The sequence below is a fragment of the Daldinia caldariorum genome, assembly GCF_022478825.1.
Source record: "Daldinia caldariorum strain CBS 122874 unplaced genomic scaffold F4812scaffold_17, whole genome shotgun sequence".
Lineage (NCBI taxonomy): Eukaryota > Fungi > Ascomycota > Sordariomycetes > Xylariales > Hypoxylaceae > Daldinia > Daldinia caldariorum.
In genome coordinates, this window is record NW_025953053.1 from 285949 (window position 1) to 306224 (window position 20276).

The 20276-nt window shown below is 46.3% G+C and overlaps 5 protein-coding genes across 5 annotated transcripts; 3 read left to right on the plus strand and 2 right to left on the minus strand.

Annotated features, from left to right (window-relative positions):
- Positions 1–80: 80 nt before the first annotated feature.
- Positions 81–1295, plus strand: F4812DRAFT_143560 (uncharacterized protein). The gene is made up of 3 exons (XM_047929643.1): positions 81–297; positions 355–378; positions 429–1295. The coding sequence occupies exons 1-3, from the start codon at positions 248–250 to the stop codon at positions 1165–1167; spliced, it is 813 nt and encodes a 270-aa protein (XP_047787197.1). The 5' UTR covers positions 81–247; the 3' UTR covers positions 1168–1295.
- Positions 1296–5089: 3794 nt separating this feature from the next.
- Positions 5090–7391, plus strand: F4812DRAFT_440820 (uncharacterized protein). Its single transcript, XM_047935178.1, has one exon. It carries the CDS (start codon positions 5376–5378, stop codon positions 7062–7064), a length of 1689 nt encoding a protein of 562 aa, XP_047787198.1. The 5' UTR covers positions 5090–5375; the 3' UTR covers positions 7065–7391.
- Positions 7392–7558: 167 nt separating this feature from the next.
- Positions 7559–10265, minus strand: F4812DRAFT_440821 (uncharacterized protein). Its single transcript, XM_047935179.1, has 3 exons — positions 9300–10265; positions 7770–9245; positions 7559–7643 (listed from the first exon to the last, which is right to left on the minus strand). The coding sequence occupies exons 1-2, from the start codon at positions 9968–9970 to the stop codon at positions 8276–8278; spliced, it is 1641 nt and encodes a 546-aa protein (XP_047787199.1). The 5' UTR covers positions 9971–10265; the 3' UTR covers positions 7559–7643; positions 7770–8275.
- Positions 10266–10610: 345 nt separating this feature from the next.
- On the plus strand, positions 10611–12960 carry F4812DRAFT_440824 (glycoside hydrolase family 125 protein). The gene is made up of 2 exons (XM_047935180.1): positions 10611–12399; positions 12482–12960. Exons 1-2 carry the CDS (start codon positions 11091–11093, stop codon positions 12721–12723), a joined length of 1551 nt encoding a protein of 516 aa, XP_047787200.1. The 5' UTR covers positions 10611–11090; the 3' UTR covers positions 12724–12960.
- Positions 12624–13048, minus strand: F4812DRAFT_143705 (uncharacterized protein). The gene has a single exon (XM_047929645.1). It carries the CDS (start codon positions 12985–12987, stop codon positions 12745–12747), a length of 243 nt encoding a protein of 80 aa, XP_047787201.1. The 5' UTR covers positions 12988–13048; the 3' UTR covers positions 12624–12744.
- Between the last annotated feature and the right edge of the window lie 7228 nt (positions 13049–20276).

Consider the following 20276-nt stretch of genomic DNA (forward strand, 5'->3'; position numbering starts at 1 on the left):
ACCTGCTGACAGTGGAGCAGGGATTGACCCTAGTGCACCTACAAATTATAGGTACCGCGTACCTAGATGTACCCCACATTCGCGTTTTCGAGACGCGTCTAAAGAATTCATATCAATTTATGCGTCCCCCTCGATATCAAGGTCCGCTTTAGATATTGTTTAAGCTACAATTAAGTAAATTTCAATATCAGCCAATATACAACTCTCTCCATTCTAAATATTCTCGGTTCAACAACGGAATTTATAGATGGTAGCAACTATGAAATCGCCAATTTCGGAGGTGCAAACCGAGTCAAGGTGCGCATCGCATATTCATAGAATTTGATATTCAGTATACTAACATTAGTATCGCAGAGCCGCGGCGAAACCCCAACGCACGTTAGTATATTCGAACTATTCCCATGCGATATAAGCGCTAATTTGAGCAGGCGAGTTCTCCGAACTTATAGCAAACGTACTTTGTCGAGTGATTCAGCACAACCCACTCCGAAAAGGGGACATATTGAGAAAGTCAACACAGCTGTATTGTCAAATGATGAGATATCAACCAAGTTACCTTGTGATACTACAATTCCTCCTTCTCCCACCCTTCCTCCTGCACAACCCGCGAGGAAAGGCACGATTATGAATTATTTCAAAGTGGTTCCATCATCGCCAAGCTGCACACCACACTCGCCAGAACCGTCCTCCGAACCAGCTGATCCAACATGCACACCTCCATCATCCCCTCCCGTATCCAACCTCCAACAGAAAAAAAGACGAAGACTCACCACTCGGATAGTATCTCGAGCTACATCAGTAGAATCAAAGATGAATTACATGGTGGATGAGGACGAAAAAGAAAGAGGCAATGAGGTTGACGTGGGTTCCACGTTACCCAGCAACCCGTCACCAACACTATCTGAAATTTCCTCGGCAACATTGAATCTCCCGGTCGTCAAACCAAAAAGACAACCAGATACCAAGCGCGAACGAAGTATGAAGAAGACTTCCAAAGTCACTACAGTTCAGACAACATTAAGTCTTTCAATCGAGGACAAGGGATTCACCGAATGCAAAGAATGCGATATGCTCTACAATCCCCTACACAGGGAAGATGCGAAATACCATGCCAAGCGCCACGCAGCGATACTAAAGGCGAAGTTGAGCAGCTCTAATAATACTTAGGCACTGGATCGAATAAACTTACTTACCTCTACCTAGGTATGCATCAGCTGAAAGAGTGCCGTTACGATGATTAGAGTGCTTCTCCACCATCCAATCTTCAGCTCCAAAATAGACATTCAAAAAAGCTATGAAATGGTGTCACTTAGTAGCAAAAGATTTCGTCGGAGAGGAGTGATCATACTTCAACGGTTGAATGAAAATGTCGCCATACTGTTAGACTAAGGACTTTACAGCTTCTAGGGTCATAATTTAAGCCTAGGGTGATATCAGCGCATACGAAGCGGTGCTTGCTAGGATGCGTGGAGGTGGCCACGCATCCACATGATCATCCTCGACAAGGAGACCTAGAGGGAGCGAAAGTACTACTAAAGCTTGTTTGCATGGTTTGCCTTTAAAGATAACAACCTCCGAAATCGCTCGGAAGTCTGGGCACAGAATCGGCAGTGTATTGGGGAATAAGTCGCGCATGTACCGCAATCGTTATGTTGCGCGAGGTTTCCAGCCGTGGAGGTCCTGAGATTTTCAGATAATGGTGAAATCAAGGGTGCGAGTGAGTGCACATCATAAAGTCACAAGACTATCCAATGAAGGGCGACAAACCGATCAATGGACGTCGGTATTGCGGCCTTGAAAGTTCAGCCGCAGCATGATCAATCTAACAATAGGCGAATGCTAACACGAGGTTGACGAGTTCACCTGGCATCATGCCAGCAAAGCTTGGCACAAATTGTGTCAGCAGTTGGTTAATTTTTCGCCGGCATTCCTCTTTTTTCCCGCCATCAATCCAGCGAGCATCCTTTATCATAAATGAAAACCGGCTCATTCTTTGGAAAAGCAACATAGGCGTCTCCCCATACCTGGAAGCACATGCCAAATCTCCGGATATTGCGATCACAGGACTTTAGTTGGGATGGGCGGAAAGAAGGCGAATTATCCTCCCATACTTTCTGTTTAAGGCCTCAACATCGTAGATCATCAACATGAGGGGGAAATACTCCAGCTGAATTGCGCCTGTTCCCGCGAAAAATCATTGCCGACTGCACATTCACCTTGTGTTCATTTATGCACGACAGCCATATCATTTATAGCAATTAGTCAATTACAGATATCGCAGACTATATCCCTCTCTATGACCTTCGTCTCCATAATATCAAGTTGACGTATTTCAATTAAGGGAGTAGGTATGGTACTGGCAGCCAAAAGTAGGTACTCATATTCTTATCCTAATGGTGTACGCAAGCCATGGAGGCGATTTCATATATATTTCATTCATGTTGTAGAGTCGTACGTCTTCCGCACATTTTATCCCATCAAACCCTAGTTAAGAACTACGGCAGTTTTGTACGTCAATTGCTAAGCGTCAAATAGAAAGAAATATTGCAACGATGTTGAGCATATCGTTGTTTGGGGGTTACACCCAGAGGGTTGGATCAACGGAAACTTATCGCGCCCACGTGCCAGCCGCGTACCCGCATCAGAACGTGAAGCGTGGGCATGTGGTGCTCTCATACAAGGTAATACACATAGTAGTTTTATATTCATCCGAGCATGGTGCCATACATCCATCGTGCGGCTAACGTGAACTTCATACAGATATTGTGTACTTCTACCACAACATCATACGCACAATGCCTATGGAAGCTATGTTGGGTAAATGGTTGTTGAATAACAACTTATTTTAAACCATATCTCACTACGCAGATACACGATTGCCAATACACGTAGCTTAGAGCTTTTAATAAAATAAGGGAATATAAATCACTAGGTTAGGTAGGTATTTTAACTCAACGTATACCTACGTATCATGGCGTTGATTTCTAATAGTAGACCAATACAGGTGCATATATATCAGGCGATTTTAAGGATGGATAACAGGTAGGTCAGATACCGAAGATAAGTCTCTACCTTGAGCTGATGTTCCTCCGTAAGGCTGCTGAATCGCGGGGTTTGCTGTCAGGAGGGTTCGCGGGCCGGTTATGTGGAATGTGTAGTTCCGATAAGACCCAAATCCCATATAATGTACCTATTAAACACGGGTGTAACGCATCATGGGCTACCTTAAGGGTAAGATACAGTTGACGTACCTCGAGATAATAGAGGCCAGGTACCTAGTAGGTATTTTCTTGGTTTGGAAACCCCTCAAGCAACTACGTCGTTCACGTATAACACAAGCACACGTTCTAACCAACGTGCCGTTTAATCTGCCGGCTACCCATCTAATTATTCGCCAACTTGCTAACCCAGGTTTTCAGGATTAAAATTGCTTGGGCCGTCCACTTCGGATGAGTGCACAAGCATGCGAGCTTTACAGCTATATTGTGTACAACTCAGGTTCTGGACAACCTCCCCATAACAATCAGACAAGTGTGAACCGTATACGCCGTCCAGAGTATACCTACCTACCACCTAGGTACCTAATTCTTCCCGCCCCTGTTATAGAAAAGATTAGTCAATTACCTAAAAGGGCAAATTTGGAGCGAGAATAGCCAATCACGTTTAAGGATTTACCACTGTTCCACTCAGCGTCTGGAACTAGATCTACACTTACATGCACCTATACACTAACGTTAAAAGCAACGCAAGCTTAAGTATTGTACCTTAATTGTATCTAGCCTCAAGTAAGAATCCGAAATATCAGTCAACTAACACCAAAACAGGCACAACGTTGCCCATACACCTCATGCCGCTAAACCTCGATTTCGGTTTCTCAACTACGAAAGACGCCCAGAAGTAACAACCATCGTACCGTTACGAGCCCGATTCCTCAAATCCTTCATCTGATTAATAGAATGGTTCCATTCTCTCGTCAAATATTAATTAACATAAGCCACATGATATATCTCCGGAGTCATGGAACTTGAAGATCCTTCGTTGCGTCCAGCAGGGTTGTCGTCATTCATCTTCTCAATCTCTCCAAAGTTTCCTTGTGATATCAACAAGGGAATTATATTCTTTACGCCGAGATATTATTTGCAGCTATATATCGCTTCATCATATGATGAACTATTCCTATAGTTCTTTGTCGATCATTCTCAAGCCCGTCGTCCTAGTTCTCCTCCTCATTTACGCTTAATCACGTCGGCTTCTCATTCCTGGTGAACCTTCCGCCTCCGAGCTCTCCCCTTCATCCAATAGATAGCTCTTGCTTTCTTTCTGGGGGAGAAAGTTGAGTGCTGCTCTACATACGTGAAGTCATATATATGTCATGATGCGCCTCGCGATGCAGGTGCAATTAGACCACTGATATCCCCAAGGTACATTTGGTCAAACACATCCTCTATGTCTACGGAAAGTGCACTATTATAACAATGTGTACTATAAAGAACTTGGTCATAAGTGCTACTTGGGCCCTTGCCACCGCTCTACCTAGTACCCTAAGTCGAAGCCTATTTGCCAATGTCACCATCTATCCCAATATTACCGCTACAACAGACACCCCGAAGTATTATCCCTTGAGGCCACCAGCTATTCCCTTAGCCGTCAGATCTCCGTACACCAGTGCTTGGTCTTCCACTGCTGGACGGGGAACACTCAACAACCGGAACCCGATATTTTGGTTCGGTCAGGGGTTAGGATGGGAAGGAATCGTTGTTGTCGACGGCAACTCGTTTGAGTACATGGGGAGTTCCATTAATGACTTCCCGGAGTTATCGTACTTCAACACGACAAAGCCGCTTGAAGTCAGGTTCGACTCCCAATATTCGAACTTTACTTTCTTGGCCGGCCCGGTGATTATCACTGCCAGCTTCTTCTCGCCAGTCGTACCAAAAGACATCTGCCGGAGCTCCATTCCCCTTAGCTATCTCACCACCACGGTTCAATCAACCGATGGCCATCCGCATGACGTGAAGTTCTACTCTGATGTGAACGCTCAGTGGATAGGACTGGGAAACGAATTTGATATCATCAAAGAGTTCCGTACTGGTTCTCGGAATGGGAATGGAACGAGAAACTCAACTGATATTCCGAGCAGCTGGCTCCTCCGTCCAAGGTTCCCTGCCCTCTTTGCTGAGGCTGCTCAGGTTCCGCGATGGGGTAACTTTACTTTCACCACAAGCCCCGGTAAAGCTGCCAATTTGTCGTTTCAAAGCGGACCAGCTACGGCCGTCCGATTTGGGTTCATCAACAACCACGCTCTCAATAATGACGCTGGCTCAGCAGCTCGCGGCTTTGGGAACCAAGAACCGATCCATGCTTTTGCTCACGATATGGGCGACGTAATGGAAACCTCGGTTCGTTATACCATCGGCTCGGTCCAAAACCCAATTGTGAGATACCTCCACAAGACTGGACTGTCGAACCTAGCACCGTGGTGGGAGAAATGTTACGGCGATATGAACGATATGATACTTTTCCATTGGAATGACTTTGACACTGTCGCGGCACTCGCCAACGAATTTGAGACGCAGCTCCGTGCCGACGTTGATGCATTCTACAAAGGTAACGAATCCCCAATTTATCATAATGGCACGCCTATCGCTTTCACCGATGATTCATCTTATACGCCACAAGATGCTCTAAACGGGACAGACCAATACGGGCAACAGTACGAGTTCGACCCGAACTCAGCTTACGGTTTCCTTGAACCAACAAATGCTACTGGTATCGCTGTCCCCTTCGTGTCGGAAGCTGAATCGTACTACGCGATCGTAGCCCTATCAGCTCGACAAGTTATGGGAGCTTATGTCTTCGCTGTTCCCCCATCGGTACCTGACAGTCCGAACGCGGACGACAACGTAGAGCCACTAATGTTCCAGAAGGAAATATCCAGCAATGGTAACATTAACACTGTCGATGTCCTTTATCCGACGTCTCCATTTTTTCTTTACGCAAACCCAACTCTACTCAAGTACATCTTCCAGCCGCTATGCGAATTACAGGAGGGTGGCCTTTACCCCAACACCTACTCGACGCATGATATCGGCACTCACTTCCCTCTTGCGACTGGACACGTCGAAGGCACCGACGAGTACATGCCAGTCGAAAACAGTGGAAATTTCATCCTTATGGCCTACGCGTACTACAAGTTTACTGGTGATTCCAACTGGCTCGTAACTCACTACGAGCTGTTGGCCCAGTTCGCCCAGTATCTGATCGAGTACTCGCTGGTCCCCGCGGCGCAGCTCAGCACCGACGACTTTTCCGGCGAACTGGCGAACCAGACCAACCTCGCCATCAAAGGCATCGTCGGTCTTCAAGCCATGTCGTCCATCTCCAGAGTCGTCGGGAACGCGAACGACGCGGCCAAGTTCGCCGGAAAGGCGACGTCGTACTACGCGCAGTGGGAGAAGCTGGCGATCGACCCGTCCGGGAAACACACGCTCCTCGCGTACCAGTGGCGGTCCAGCTGGGGCCTCCTGTACAACGTCTTCTTCGACAAGCTGCTGAACATGGGGCTCGTAGCTCCGCGCGTGTACGAGATGCAGTCGGCGTGGTACGCGAGCGTGTCGCAGGCGTTCGGCGTCCCACTCGACAACCGCCACCACTACACCAAGTCCGACTGGGAGATGTGGGCGGCGGCCGCGTCGTCCGCGCCCACCCGCCGCCTGCTCGTCAACGCGCTCGCCTACTGGCTCAACGAGACCGCGACCGACCTCCCCTTCTCCGACCTGTACGAGGTCGTCGGCTCGGGGGAGTACCCCCTGCAGATCGACCACTTCAGCGCGCGCCCCGTCGTCGGCGGCCACTTCGCGCTGCTGGCCCTGCGGAAGACCGGCCAGCTGGCTAGCGCCGCCGCCGGCGATACCTCCGGGAGCTTGTTTACGAAGAACGGGACCGAGGCGCTGCCGCAGGCTGCCGATGAGGTGGGGCCGCCGGCTTGGTATGCGGGGAAGCCGTTTAAGAAGCGGGTTGTGAGGAAGGCGCCGTCGCCGCCGTCGTTGAATAGGTTGCCTTGATTGGGGAATAGTGCTTTGTGGGCTTATTGATGGGCCTGTCTTTGGTTTAGATGAACTTCCCTATGGCTGACTGTCTAGACAGTAAGTACATAGTATTATGATGATTCCATGGGGGATTTATGCGATTTGATTTCCGATTTTATTTTTATATTTTGTTTTCCTGTAACTAGCCGCAGTTATCATAGATAGTATGTAAATGGGTCGCATTTCTTTACACACATGCGACAAGGCTTTGCCGAATTACATTTCTTAATTGTACCTAATGATTGAACACATTTTGATAGGTACTTTAAAGATATGTCCTCGCGCTTTTTACTAGAGTTTATATAGGAGGTGGATAATTCATGCGCTTGATCTTAACTTGAGGTCCCCTTACAGAACTAGTGTATACTTCCTTAAGCCCCCTTGTCTACCTGTGTTATCCAGACAAAGAAGTCTTCTCTTCTCTCACTTAACACTTGGTCTAAGCATATACGAAAAGCTAGGTAGGAACTAACTACTGTTGACGGCAAATTAGCGTTAGGTCATTTTACTGCAACTCGCCGTTTGTAACCTCGGTTAAGTACCTACCTACCTAAGGTAGATATGTTTCTTTAGGTCTGTACTTGTATCTTAAAGAGTTAAAGTCTGTAGGTAGGCAACTCTTGGAGAAGTATCAAGAAACTAGAGATTGCTTCACTAACGGTTCTTTGCTAACAGGACTAGAGGCACGGGCACACATAAGCAGAGAAGTTCCAACAGACTACAGCGAAGCTTATAAGAGGATTCCATACCAAGAGCTAGTAGCATGGTTCCCGTAATCGCTAGTTACTGACCACGGAGTTGATTCGCGGGATAGGTCTCGGCATTGATCTTTCAATTTCTTCGTTAAGCTGAACGAGTCCTCAAACCGAGCCTATACTGAGCTCCTAACGACTCTTACTCATTATAGCCGTTTTTTGTTTCTTATCATAACACTACGTATTTATTTATTATATTTCCAAACACTAAATACTAATATATCGTGTAGAGATTGCATCATAATAAATCTGAGCACGTACCCCCACGTTTTCCCTTTTCAAACGAAGTTCGCACGCCACAGCTCAAGACATGTATGTGTTTAATGAATGCCGAATATCCATTTCTAACGCCGCATCCAGTCATTAATGAGCCCCAAGCAAAGACCGACCAATACTATCCAAGCCATTCTTTCGAACTTGATACCCGTTAACTTATACATCTAACATACTCTTAATCTGCTGAGGCGGTCCACTAGTAGATACGCCACTAGCCGTACTAGAACTCCTCTCACCCGTCCGTGGTCTTCGAGTTTGCTCACTGGCGACTTCTAAATCTCTTCCTCTGCCAGTAGGGGTATTACTATTCGCACCAGGGAATAGAAGACCTGCGGCGAGCTCTACTGTACGCTCGGTCCTCCGCTGGCCCGACTTCCCTCCGTATGGGGTATACGGTGGCGGAGCAGCTCCAGCACGAGTGCTATTCGTGCGTCGAATCTCATTCATTTCTATACCCCTGCTTTCAGCCGCGCCTTCGGCTTCCATTTCGGCAGCCCTGCGCTCTGCAAGGATTTCGACTTGCCTAGTAGTAGGTCGTCCACCACCGACCTCACGAACATTTCGCATGATTCTATCCCTCATGCCTCCCGCCGGTATATCGCCATTGACTCGGCGCCACCAAGCGGGCTTACGGACGAGACCCAGCTCCTGATCCAGAGCCTGTCCACGCTCGCGTCTTTGGCGCATAAGTTCGCGATCTTCGTTCGGTCGCATAAAACCTGCAATGATCTGTATGACAATGATGAGGAAAGCTGGGGCGTAGCCTCCAAGATACATTGCTAATAGGCTTGTTTTGACGTTCAAAGGCGACAAGCCGAAGTCCCAGGCACATAATCCTTGGTACCCGACGACGGCCAGTGCAAGGGGTATCATCAACGTAAAGCGGAATGGCATATATCCCAAAAACCCGATGATGCGGTTAAAGAACCCGCGATTTCGCGGCTCGTAATGCCGAATCGAGTGCCATACAGAAACAAGAATGGTGCACCAAGCGACAAATAGACAAAATGTCGCTGCCTTGAAGCGCCCATCGGTGGCGGCTGGTATAGCGTTTTCAACAGTCTGTTCGGGAGATCGCTGGAGTTCGATTGCGCCCCAATTTCGAGGAATGACGAGGAAGAAATTCTAGGCAATTTATTTAACACATTATTCACTAGAAGTAGACTACGAGCGACTTACCAGCCATACCCAGAAATAGAAGAAGATAGGCAGCCACAATTCAAACATGCCTCTCTTGTCGTTTTGGTCATAGACGAAGGGGTTCGGATCGATGAACTGACGTTCCATCCAGCTACCCCAATGGCGAACACCCTCCCAAACCACTGCTATGGTCCCCATCTGCATTAAGAACCAGAAGAAGACGTTTAAGACGATAGGAAGCTCGACAACATGGTATCGGTCGACATCGATCCCGGTGAAAAGACCGACAAGAGCGGTGGCGCAAACGAATATCGACCAGTACCATTGCCATCTCCTTCCAATAGGGTAAAACCTCTTCTCAGCGGGGAGATGTAATTCGCCATGCTTCCTCAGGTTGACCAACACAAAAATCAGACACAAGACGAAGCCAACAGCAAAGCCAATACCGGCACGCGCCCGGTCTCCAATAGGATCTGTTGCCAAGTAACACCAAGTGCTATTGATAAAGGTACCATTTGTTAAAATGCCTTTCGGGGTGTAAGGCGGGTTCATGAGCATGCACCAGGATCCGTTCGAGAGGGTGCCGTTGATCGGGTAATAGGTATAATTCCAATAATTTAACGTGGAGGCATTGAAATGGATATTGTGGAAGATGGTGTCGGTCGAGTTATCGCCTTTCGGGAAGCCATCGCGGGGGCTGAGGAAAAACATGGTTGCGTCCGGAATGGGCCGCGCCGGGGAAGAGGGGAGGAGAACCGTTCGTTCGTCTTTTTGTTGTTATTGTTATTCTGGCGGGACGGATTAAGGGAGCTTCGTACGTTGGGATCGTAACGAAGTTATGGAATTTAGGCCATGACGGAATAACGAGAGGCGCGACGACAATAAGAGAAGAGGAAGAAAAGAAGAAAGGGAAAAAAAAACGCGAGGCTTATGGAAGTGGACGGTCCCGGTACTAGGTAGTGTACTTCCGGAGCTTCGGATCAGATCGCAATAAGAATTAAAAAAAGTCGCTCAGCGACCAGATGATCCCCACATTTTTATTGATCGGTACCTTAGGGTATGCAGGCCGATAACTCAAATGGGCAGAAATGGGTTACGATAAGAGGCCGGTAACAAAACTGACTACGTCATCCCGAGATACCGAGCGAAAACATAGAGTTGTACAAAGTACATACGGCTTGTGTACCTACGTACCATAGGCTAGATACAGGTAGGTACCTATGTATCTAACCCATTATCGATATAGGACTAATTATGTAATACAACAAGTCTCTTGGCTTCAATTTATCCATACAGCTTTACAGATCCATATATCGTTCCATTCTTAGATCCATTCTTTTCGTTTAGGTATCCTATTTTCAATATTATTTTAGACAATCAATAGTTACAAGAATAATTCTCTATCGTCGCAGTGAAATTATTTTAATCGTTTAACTATTACTATAAAAAGCTTACTAGGCTGTACATTACTAACTAAATTGCCTAGGTACTTAACCTTAGGTGTTAATATGATTTGTTTACATCGTCAAAGTCTCGTCGTGGTAGCTCTTTGGTTACAAGATTCCAGACCCCATAAGATGTCACCTCCAAAACTCTTGGCTTTGGCTGTTGGTTCATTGCACCTGCACCATAAAATAAGACATGGATGTGGAACAGTTGATACCTATTAAATAGCCTAGCCAGCCCTATGGCCGCTGTGGACACGATTCTTTCCTCCCCGGCTTGTCTAGCTTGTTACTATTTCCCCTGAGTTTTCATCAGTTATCTTGTAGGTTTTTTTTTTCTCTCTTTTTTTCTTCGCGGTGTTAGAATACCGTTCAATAAAAAGAAAATGCGGTTAGGCGACATAATTTGGTCGGCCTCTTTAGCCTTCGGACCTGTCCTCGGCCAGAGTTGTCCCAGTTATTCTAGTTATTCTCAGTCGCGGAACCCTCCTCTCTCGTCTGGTACTTATAAGCTTGCATACCAGCGACCCTCTACCGAATGTCGTACTTTCAACTCGAGCCTGATCGAGGATGCCATCAACAAGACGAAAAGCGCCATTGTCGACCCCGATCTATCACGCCTTTTCGAAAACACGTTCCCGAACACGCTCGACACGGCTATTAAATGGCGGGGAGTTGCTGCCAACAACTCTGAGGAAGAGTTGGCTTTCGTAATTACCGGCGACATCGACGCCATGTGGATTCGCGACTCGGCGAACCAGATAGCCCCCTATAAGACTGTTCTGAAGAAAAAGACCGACGACATCGCCTCGGTTTTCCGCGGGACTATCAACATGCAAGCTCGGTATCTGATCATATCGCCTTATTGCAACGCCTTTCAGCCGCCGCCTGAGTCGAACATCACCCCGGCGCAAAACGGGGGTATCTATTCTGTCACACCATCCTATGATCGCAATATAGTTTTCACTTGCAACTTTGAGCTCGATGATTTTGGGGGGTTCTTACAGCTTTCGCACGATTATTATAACGCGACGGGCGACTTGGATTTCTTCGGCAAGTTCCAATGGATTCATGCTGTACAGTCTATCCTTGCAGCGTCAGAAGAAATGAGACAGCCTACATATGGACCTGATGGGAAATGGATTCGTCCCGTATATACGTTCCAGTCGCAAACCATGACCGGTTCTGGTACTTTGGGAAACAATGGTATCGGAAACCCTGTTAACAGGACTGGCTTGGTACGTTCGCCGTTCCGCCCGAGCGACGACTCTGCCACATACGATTTTCAAATCCCAGCAAATATGATGTTGTCGAGGTACTTGGAATCCACGTCTGATATCATGGAACGGCTACCGAACGCGCCAAAGGGGTTAGCGCAGAAGATGAGAGATATGGCTGCTGAGATCAGGGATGCCATAAATGAATGGGGTATCGTGACTGCGCCCGACGGCAAGAAGATCTTCGCGTACGAGGTTGACGGCTTTGGCGGCCAGAATTTGATGGACGATGCCAATGTCCCGTCGCTTCTATCGGCCCCTTTTCTAGGATACCTGGATAAAAACGACACTATTTATCAGAACACGCGAGCCTTTGTTCTCAGCAGGCGTAACCCATGGTGGTGCGAGGGCCCATATCTCAAAGCCATTGGTAGCCCGCATATTAGACCGGGAGCAGCATGGCCTATGTCGTCAATCAGTAAGTACAACCCCCGGTCATTTTCCTCCCCTTATCCTCCCCTTATACCTCTTATTGAAAACATTTCACTAAACCTCTCCAGTACGAGCGATGACTTCGGATAATGACGCGGAAATCGTCACGGCCGTGAAAGAAGTGTTGAGCACTACTGATGGATATGGATTGATACACGAGAGCGTCGATAGCTTTGATACGACCAACTGGACCCGGCAGTGGTTTACATGGGCCAACGGACTGTTTGGCCAGTTGATAATGGACTTAGCAGAGAGGAAGCCGCATATACTGAAAGAGAACTTCCAACCTGTCTTTATACATTATACTTGAATTTTATCGGGGTATAAATAACTATTTCAAAATCCATGCGCTTAAGGCGAGAGACCCCGTGATACTCATTTGCGGCGTTCTTACGTGACCAACGCCAGTGTTAGTGGATATTGCATCTCTTCTAATGTATCTATATTTATCATTAGGTACCTTTATACGTCTCGGCCTCTTTCTATATCGACCAAAAATAGCATCCGTTGTAGGGCATATACTAAAGCAAAAAAAAAAAAAAAAAAACCTGTCTTCTGTCACGTCGCAGAGCATGAGGTAGGGTAACAACTTCGTTGTTCCGCAAGGAACTCTAGCTACGATAGCGCTGAAGCCAAAGCTACCTTCATTGTATGCATCTTGATGTTGTATTTCTTATGTTCTAGCCCGCCAACGAAGGAATTTGGCAATGCCCTCATTGTCCTTTAGCAAAAAACTAGATTACCTACCGGTAAGGGTAGAAACTTATCTTCTCCTACTCTCTCTCGATATTATCAGCCCTCCGCCTCCGGCAGATAATTCATCTCAACTTTCTACCCGCCCGGACTACCGGCAGGGGTAAAAGGTTATCTCAAATACGATACGCTTAATCGGCCTTTTAGGACGACTCTGTCAGGACGACTCTTTCCCACCCTCCTGAATTATTGGCAGACCTCTATCTTCAGCCTTTTGGCAGACGATCTCTCTCCCTCTCGCTCCCGATATCGATATATTACCCACCGACTTCTTCAAGACCGACTCTTCCTTCTTCGAAAAGCCTGATACTAATCGATACTACTTGAGTAAACGAGGACGTTTACATTCTTTTTCAAGAAGGTGCATCTATGAGGATAAGAGATGGAAAGACCAAAGACGTCTAAGGGCGTGGTAGATTCGAGATGATCCACGGAAATCACGTCGTGTATCTTGAGTCTGAGAGAATTCAAGACGATAGGCGAGGCGTCCAATTCGTTCAACAGGTACCTATATATAAAACAACTCCTTTGTTCCCAACAAGTCTTGAGCGAGACTCCTGACAGCATCTGACGACAACCATTCATTTTCCCGCAAGTAACTATCAACTACCTGCCATCGATGCCTATGTTTATACATTCTCTGTTCTGTATGATCTGCTGTACTTTATCATCCATGTCGTATGCTCGGCATGTTCTGGTGACTTCCACTGCCCACGAATATATTGAGACGTTCTTTAAACAATCTTCTTTGGTGTACCGCGAAGAATGGAGCTTTTGCCACGCGTCGTTTGGTTCCATCTTAAATTCCTGGAATAGCTTTTCCAGATGAAACTCGTTGTCCTCTGACATGATATGTCGCATGTCATCGGTTAATCCGGCCATGTACCATTGCATACCTGCACCTCGGTACAGCTCATGCATTCGAGCCGTCATGACTTCGGTTCTCGAAGCATTTCGTCTGTCCTGGCAGAGAGTGTGGCCCTTTGCCTGTTGGCCGGATTGCCTATAAGCTTCACGGGCTCTTTGTAGGATGGACATGCTTCTCCGTCCTTACAAGTTTCAAAGGGGAAGATGGCGCTGTCGAGGAGCGTGATGATGGTGGTTGGCTTTCCTGAGGTGAATGGGTTTCTTGCTGTTGTTGTTGATGATGTGTTTCGTGTTGTGTTTGGGTTTCTTGTGTGCTGGGAATGACGGGTTGGGCTTGTTGTGCTGAGGTAGAAACTGAAGTAGAATCCAGGTAATTGCACGCAGCATCAAAGGCTACACGAAACTTGTGTGTATCAACTACCCATTCATCAGGCAGGCGACAGCTACTCCGATCGGGCCCGTGGAAGGGAAGAACCGGCTATTTCTGCTGACGCGAAATTCCATAATATAATCCTGACAGTAACCCTAGAGAATTGAAGTCAAACCCTCCTACAATATCCCAACATTACCACCAGAAAGCCATAGCCTGTTTCAATCTTTGATTATGGCCGCAAACCCTAGGCCTCACTGCCTCTATCTTCCGTTGTGTTAACGTCTAAAGAATTCGTCCGAGGGTGGCTGCCCGAGAAAGGGTTAATCTGCTGTTCGTGATCAATCGGTCTATCATTCCGGACAAGTCCTATGCCGCACTAGAATTATTCCGTAGGTATTTCTGCGGTATTTGTCATTACGACTCGGTTTGCGAAAGCCCACTTCTTGCCGCGCCTCTCATTCTTTTGCTGTTTCCATTAATCGATGCCAATCGTCCTTGGGTCGCTCGGCGTAGATGTCCCCTCTTCCGCTCGTGTTGAACAACATATACATTGTCCTGACGAGGCTCTCCTGGACTTATCTAGAGCAGATTCCCTGTCTTCTTCGAACACTTGAAAAGAAAGTCCGGCTGGGATGGTGGCAATCCTAGTTCGGTATCCCCGTCGCTCATCAGACTGACGTGTCAAGGTTGAAGTAGATAATCGTTGTTGCACAAAGAGAGAAAGAGGTAACTAGTAAGAGTTCCCTCGTCTGGCTATCTTATAGACGCGATGGTGACCCATTAGGGTCTACGCTATAGGACCGTATCGTGACAGACGTGGCAGAGCCCAGAACACGGGAGTTGGTTGGTTTGGGCGGGGGGCTGCGCAAGGCAATATCAGGTCCTCGCTCCTCGACGACTTGGTAGCCGCGATAGCCTTGTTCCATATGCTATATTCCAATGCTTGGATTGCTCGGATAAGTCGGAGATTATTGTTACTCATAGCGGTAGAGTTAACAAAATCGGAATGTCTGTGGAGCTACCAAATGTAAGGGCTCTTTTGATCAGAAATCTTGTTGTTGTATTTATCAGTCTTCGTCGGCCGTCGTCGGCGACGTGGTACATGAGTTTGTTCTTCAGCTCGTGTCTGTACCATTTTACAGTGTCTTTCCCGGCTTGTTTTGCCAATTCAAGTGTTTCTCTCAGTCGATTGAGGCGCTTGTCGTCCTCGTAGCCTTGGATAATTCGGAGCTTGAACAGTTCGTCGATGGCGATCTCTGTTGTTAGGTAGCCGAAATCTTCAACTATGTCTTCCAATGTTGCCTTAGTTTCGTTACTCCTTTCCTTGGAGTCTTCTGGGGAGTCATTCCCAATATGGCCTTGTAATGGGTGAAAATATAAACACCATTTTGTGCCACTGATATGTAGTTTTATGTCTTCTTCTTTTTGCTATGTATTTCTTTCTTGCGTTGGATGTCGTCGGGATCTTTTCTTCTTTGCGGCCTTGTTCCAGGAGTGTTGTCTTCCTTTGTTGAAGAGGTTGGAATTTTTGTGAGTACCATGGAATATGCTTCGCAAGAACCCTGTCATCCCTATATCTTCAAGTATATCTTTAGGAACAACAATCTCTGAATCATTGTCGTTTCTGACAATGATTTTGTTCATACTGTCGTTCGACAATGTAGCATAGGCAGCCAAATCGAGTAGCTGGTACGATGGAAAGGATACGCACCAATGTACGATCAATGGTACGCCAGATATTGGATTTTGGTATGTGCTAACCCAATTTTCCTTCGCTTCGGTCTTCCTCGACATCGTTTTGCTTTGTGTCGGGAAGTTTGAGCTCGACTAAGGTCATGGGGTGTGCTTTATCGTATTATTCGTCTACCAGAATAGCCGCATTTTGCATCAGCAACTCTCTGGCGTACCATTGATCGTACATTGGTGGTATTGTATTGTTGGCCGCTAAGGCCAGTAGCAAGTGAAGCTACCAATTGTAAGGCTCTTCGTATGATAAATTATCTTGTTGTTGTATTCCTGTACCGTTGATCGTACATTGGTGCGTATCCTTTCCATCGTACCAGCTACTCGATTGTTGGGGTACGACTACTTTGTTGGACGAAGGTTCCAAGATTGAGCCTTGGCCGTATGAGCCTGAATGGGTCACTTTAAGACAGGAACTGAGCAAGCTCGAAGCTTGCCTTAATTACGAGCCCGGAAGTATACTCGGAGAAACAGAATCGCGTTAGTAGGAGGTAAATACATAAGTCGGATATTACAAAGTGGGGAGACATGCGAATAAACAGGTTAAGTATCTGTATCTCAAAAGGAAATAGGTGACCTGTCAAAATGTCGTGAAGGCGAATCCAAACACTCGAAGCTTAGTCGTGCGTCGGGCGCAAGCAGAACTGTCAAAAGTCTTGCAAAGGGAAAAGAACAATAATAACCAGAGCGGAGAGAGAGCGGAGAGAGGGCAAATTTCGTCGCCGTGATGACGCACAAGATCGCGATGATCGTATGGTAGATGCAACCAAAGGTGCTCGTTCAGAGCTGCAAAACATCACAACAGAGTTGCAGCTATTTCGAGAGGTTATTACTGACTTTGTCAGTAGTTGGAAGGAGAGTCAAATCCATCTTTCGGAGCCGTCGCTAACTGATCCTGAAAGCTGGCAACCCTTGGGCCGTAAGGTCCTTCAAGGGGTCGTTAGAAAATAATAGGCATATTTGGAAAACGCGGTCCGGTAGGACGTATAAATTATGTTGTTGCACCTGAAATTTAACTTTCTATTGCATCTTTGGATGGTGGGGCTGGATATTGGGGTGAATGGAGTAGTCCGACGTGACTTAGGACCTGAGGACGTTGCAGAGGAGATTCCTTGGGGTTTAGGAACTAATCCATTCTGAGCTAGGTATTGTCTTTCAAGACTATTGGTGTTATTTATTGCTGGAACGTAGGATACTGAATAGTCTCATGAATAGAATGACGGTAGAATGAGACTGGGAATATTTGAGGAATTGATGACTGACAAGGGATATTTATAAGGGGAGAAGAGGAAAGTAATGAAGAGAAGCGATTAGTACACTCTTCTAGCCTCTCCTTTTAAAGTTCAAGGCTCATGCCTCAACAGAAAAAGATGGTTTGCTATATGTATGCATGCCTTCCTCGGATGTCGTAAGTCTCTTCCGTATGGTTGTGTAATAGTAGCTGCCTGTTGTCGAATATTAGCTTTCGTTGCTGCCGCTATGGGACACTCATGTAAGTTACCTAACTCTAACCACCCACATATATGTAGGAAAGTTCGAAGTGTGCTTAATAGTGTGTGTTGATTGAAGCTGTAAGTTTGAACCATGTAATAGCTATGTCGCGTGATTGCAGTAGAGAGATCTCCCACCAAGCTTCTGGACACGGATTCACTTGGGGACATGATACGGCAAGTCCACTTCTCAAATGGAAGCCTGGTGCCTAGACCCGTAATAATTAGGTCTCGGAGTAGAGAGCAAGATAAGAGCAGTACAGTAAAATAGTTCAGGTGTTTGAAATGACGCGGGTGTAATTTTCGTGGCGTAAACTCTTTTAACTTTAACGTTTTGGGGGAGTTTGTCAACCTAAGGTAATTATAAAAGACACTGTAGTAACTGCCCAGGCATCCGTTACTATCAATTACTGATCACCCGTCGTCCCCTGCCAGCCCATTGAGTTTACCTCGCTTGCAGCATAAAGTAAGAAGACTGGGCACGTCTTTGATTCTCGGTACTCACGGAGGTACCAGAACTACGCAAGTACTACAGCCTTAAGCATTACCTGAAGACGATCCGTGGAAAGCACACTAGGCTCCACCCGTCAAAGAGCTCATGGACGCTTGGGGGCGGAGCGACGTCAGAAGATGGTGATTGTACGTGCTAATACAGAATCTGATTAGTTGGGCCTACCTACTACCCGGAGGTTCTAGGGGGAGCTGCGCTAACATAGGCTCAAAGGAAGACTGACTTTACTTGAGCAGAAAGTAATAGCGATAAGGTAACGTGTCTAAGAGAATACCTACCAGCCACCCGAATTTCAAGAGTCTGGAGATTGACAAGGCCGAGCGCGGCGCACAAGGAGAGTAAATACATAAATACGTTGCTGTGCGGTCTGGGGATCAGCTTTATTGTTAACTTAAGCGTCGGTGCTATTAGCTTTTGTATAGTGGTATTCGTAGGATTTGCAGAATGCGAATTTCTGCCACAGACGGCCTCATCACTTCCATAAGTATCGGCGTTTTGTCGTACCTAGTAATTAATGTTGGGGGGGGAGGAAACGACGGAAGGTTCCTCATCTACTACTCTATGTACGCGAATAGTGGCCTACTAAGGGTCTACATGATCGTGCCGTGACAGTTGCGACTAGAAATGCTGAAGGATACCGAGTATAGGCGGGAAAATGGAAAGCATGAATCGTAATACGCGACTGTGCGATTGAGGTATAATATTTCGATATTACACAGACTTATCGCTTTCATCATTGGAAGTAGATATGTCTCTGCTAGGGATCCGTAGTTGCATAGAGTAGAGTCACCTACCTATGTTACGATCCTAGATGAGGCATCAAGGACCAAGGATACCCTGTGTGTATATTTCTTTAGATATCTTTTACAGAGCTACCTTATTAGTTCCGCGAGAAATCACCAAGTTATCTCCCTGCTACTTGCTCCAAAGATATACCGTGTTACATAAGGGGGATATATCGTCATAGGGGAAAGTGTACTTCCCTTGTAAAGATCTGCCACAAGATGTATCGCCATTATCTCCTTTTGATACAAAGGAGGAAGTTTTATAGATAGGTAATAACTAGCAGATTTCGTGAAGCTCCGTTAGTTAGGAAGCCTCGCTGCGGCATAGTTGTCTGATAGGGAGGTGATTTTGATAATTAGGTACCTTACTTTCAAAATCGACATTGCAACTTCACAAGTTGCGCTGCGTTCTATAAGATTTTGGAGACGTTCATAGCTTATATTCCTTCCAAAAGCCTATAACTATAGGACTCCTATAAAAGCAGGATATAAAAATCTACAGTAATCGAGTTTAGCTAGCCAGATTATTTTTTATTCATCTCAAGGTGAGACCGGATTAGCTTCGATTGTATTGGGACTAATACTGTATCATGGAGTATAATAGTGTCTGATGGCGGTTGGTATAGTCTTGTCGGGCATTATATTAGGTATATTTCGTTTTGACTGGATTACATGACGGTAGGAATAGGGATGGAGTATATCAAATATCCAATCAACGCTTACCAATCTCTTTTAACACATTACAACAACTAATACTCTATATTATGAAGACATTTCTCACAAAAAGGAGACCTTTCCAGATATATGCATTAATACATTAAACTACTATAGTTTACATAGACTCATGTATTAAATTTGATTTATTATTCTTATCCTCATTTCTACAACGTTCGAATCTCCCTTCCATTAGCTGGGTAATAAATTCCTAACCGTCGTGAGACTAGAAACCCCGCAAAGATGCCGGCCGCAACCGCGAGCGTAGTATGCATGCAGAAACGGGTTACGGAACTAGTATAATTCAACGGGGTACCCGCCACCACGTCGTCACAGCTTTTACCTATAGAGTAAATGCTGTAGATTCAGGTCATATGGAGCGAAAGGGGCAAAGTAGATCATCTCAAATCAAATCAACCCAAGTCAACCCGCGCCCGCTCCGGACCGTCCGGGTTCTACTCTCGCGGGATGTAGGTAGGACTCGGCCGACGAATCCGATAGTCGCAAGGTGGGTTTAGGGGGGGGGGGGGGGGGGGGGGGGGGGAGAAAAACAAACAAAAAAACAAAAAAAATAAAAATAGTTATTGTGGGGGAAGATGGGTGTTAGGGTAATGTTTAGTTTGGGAT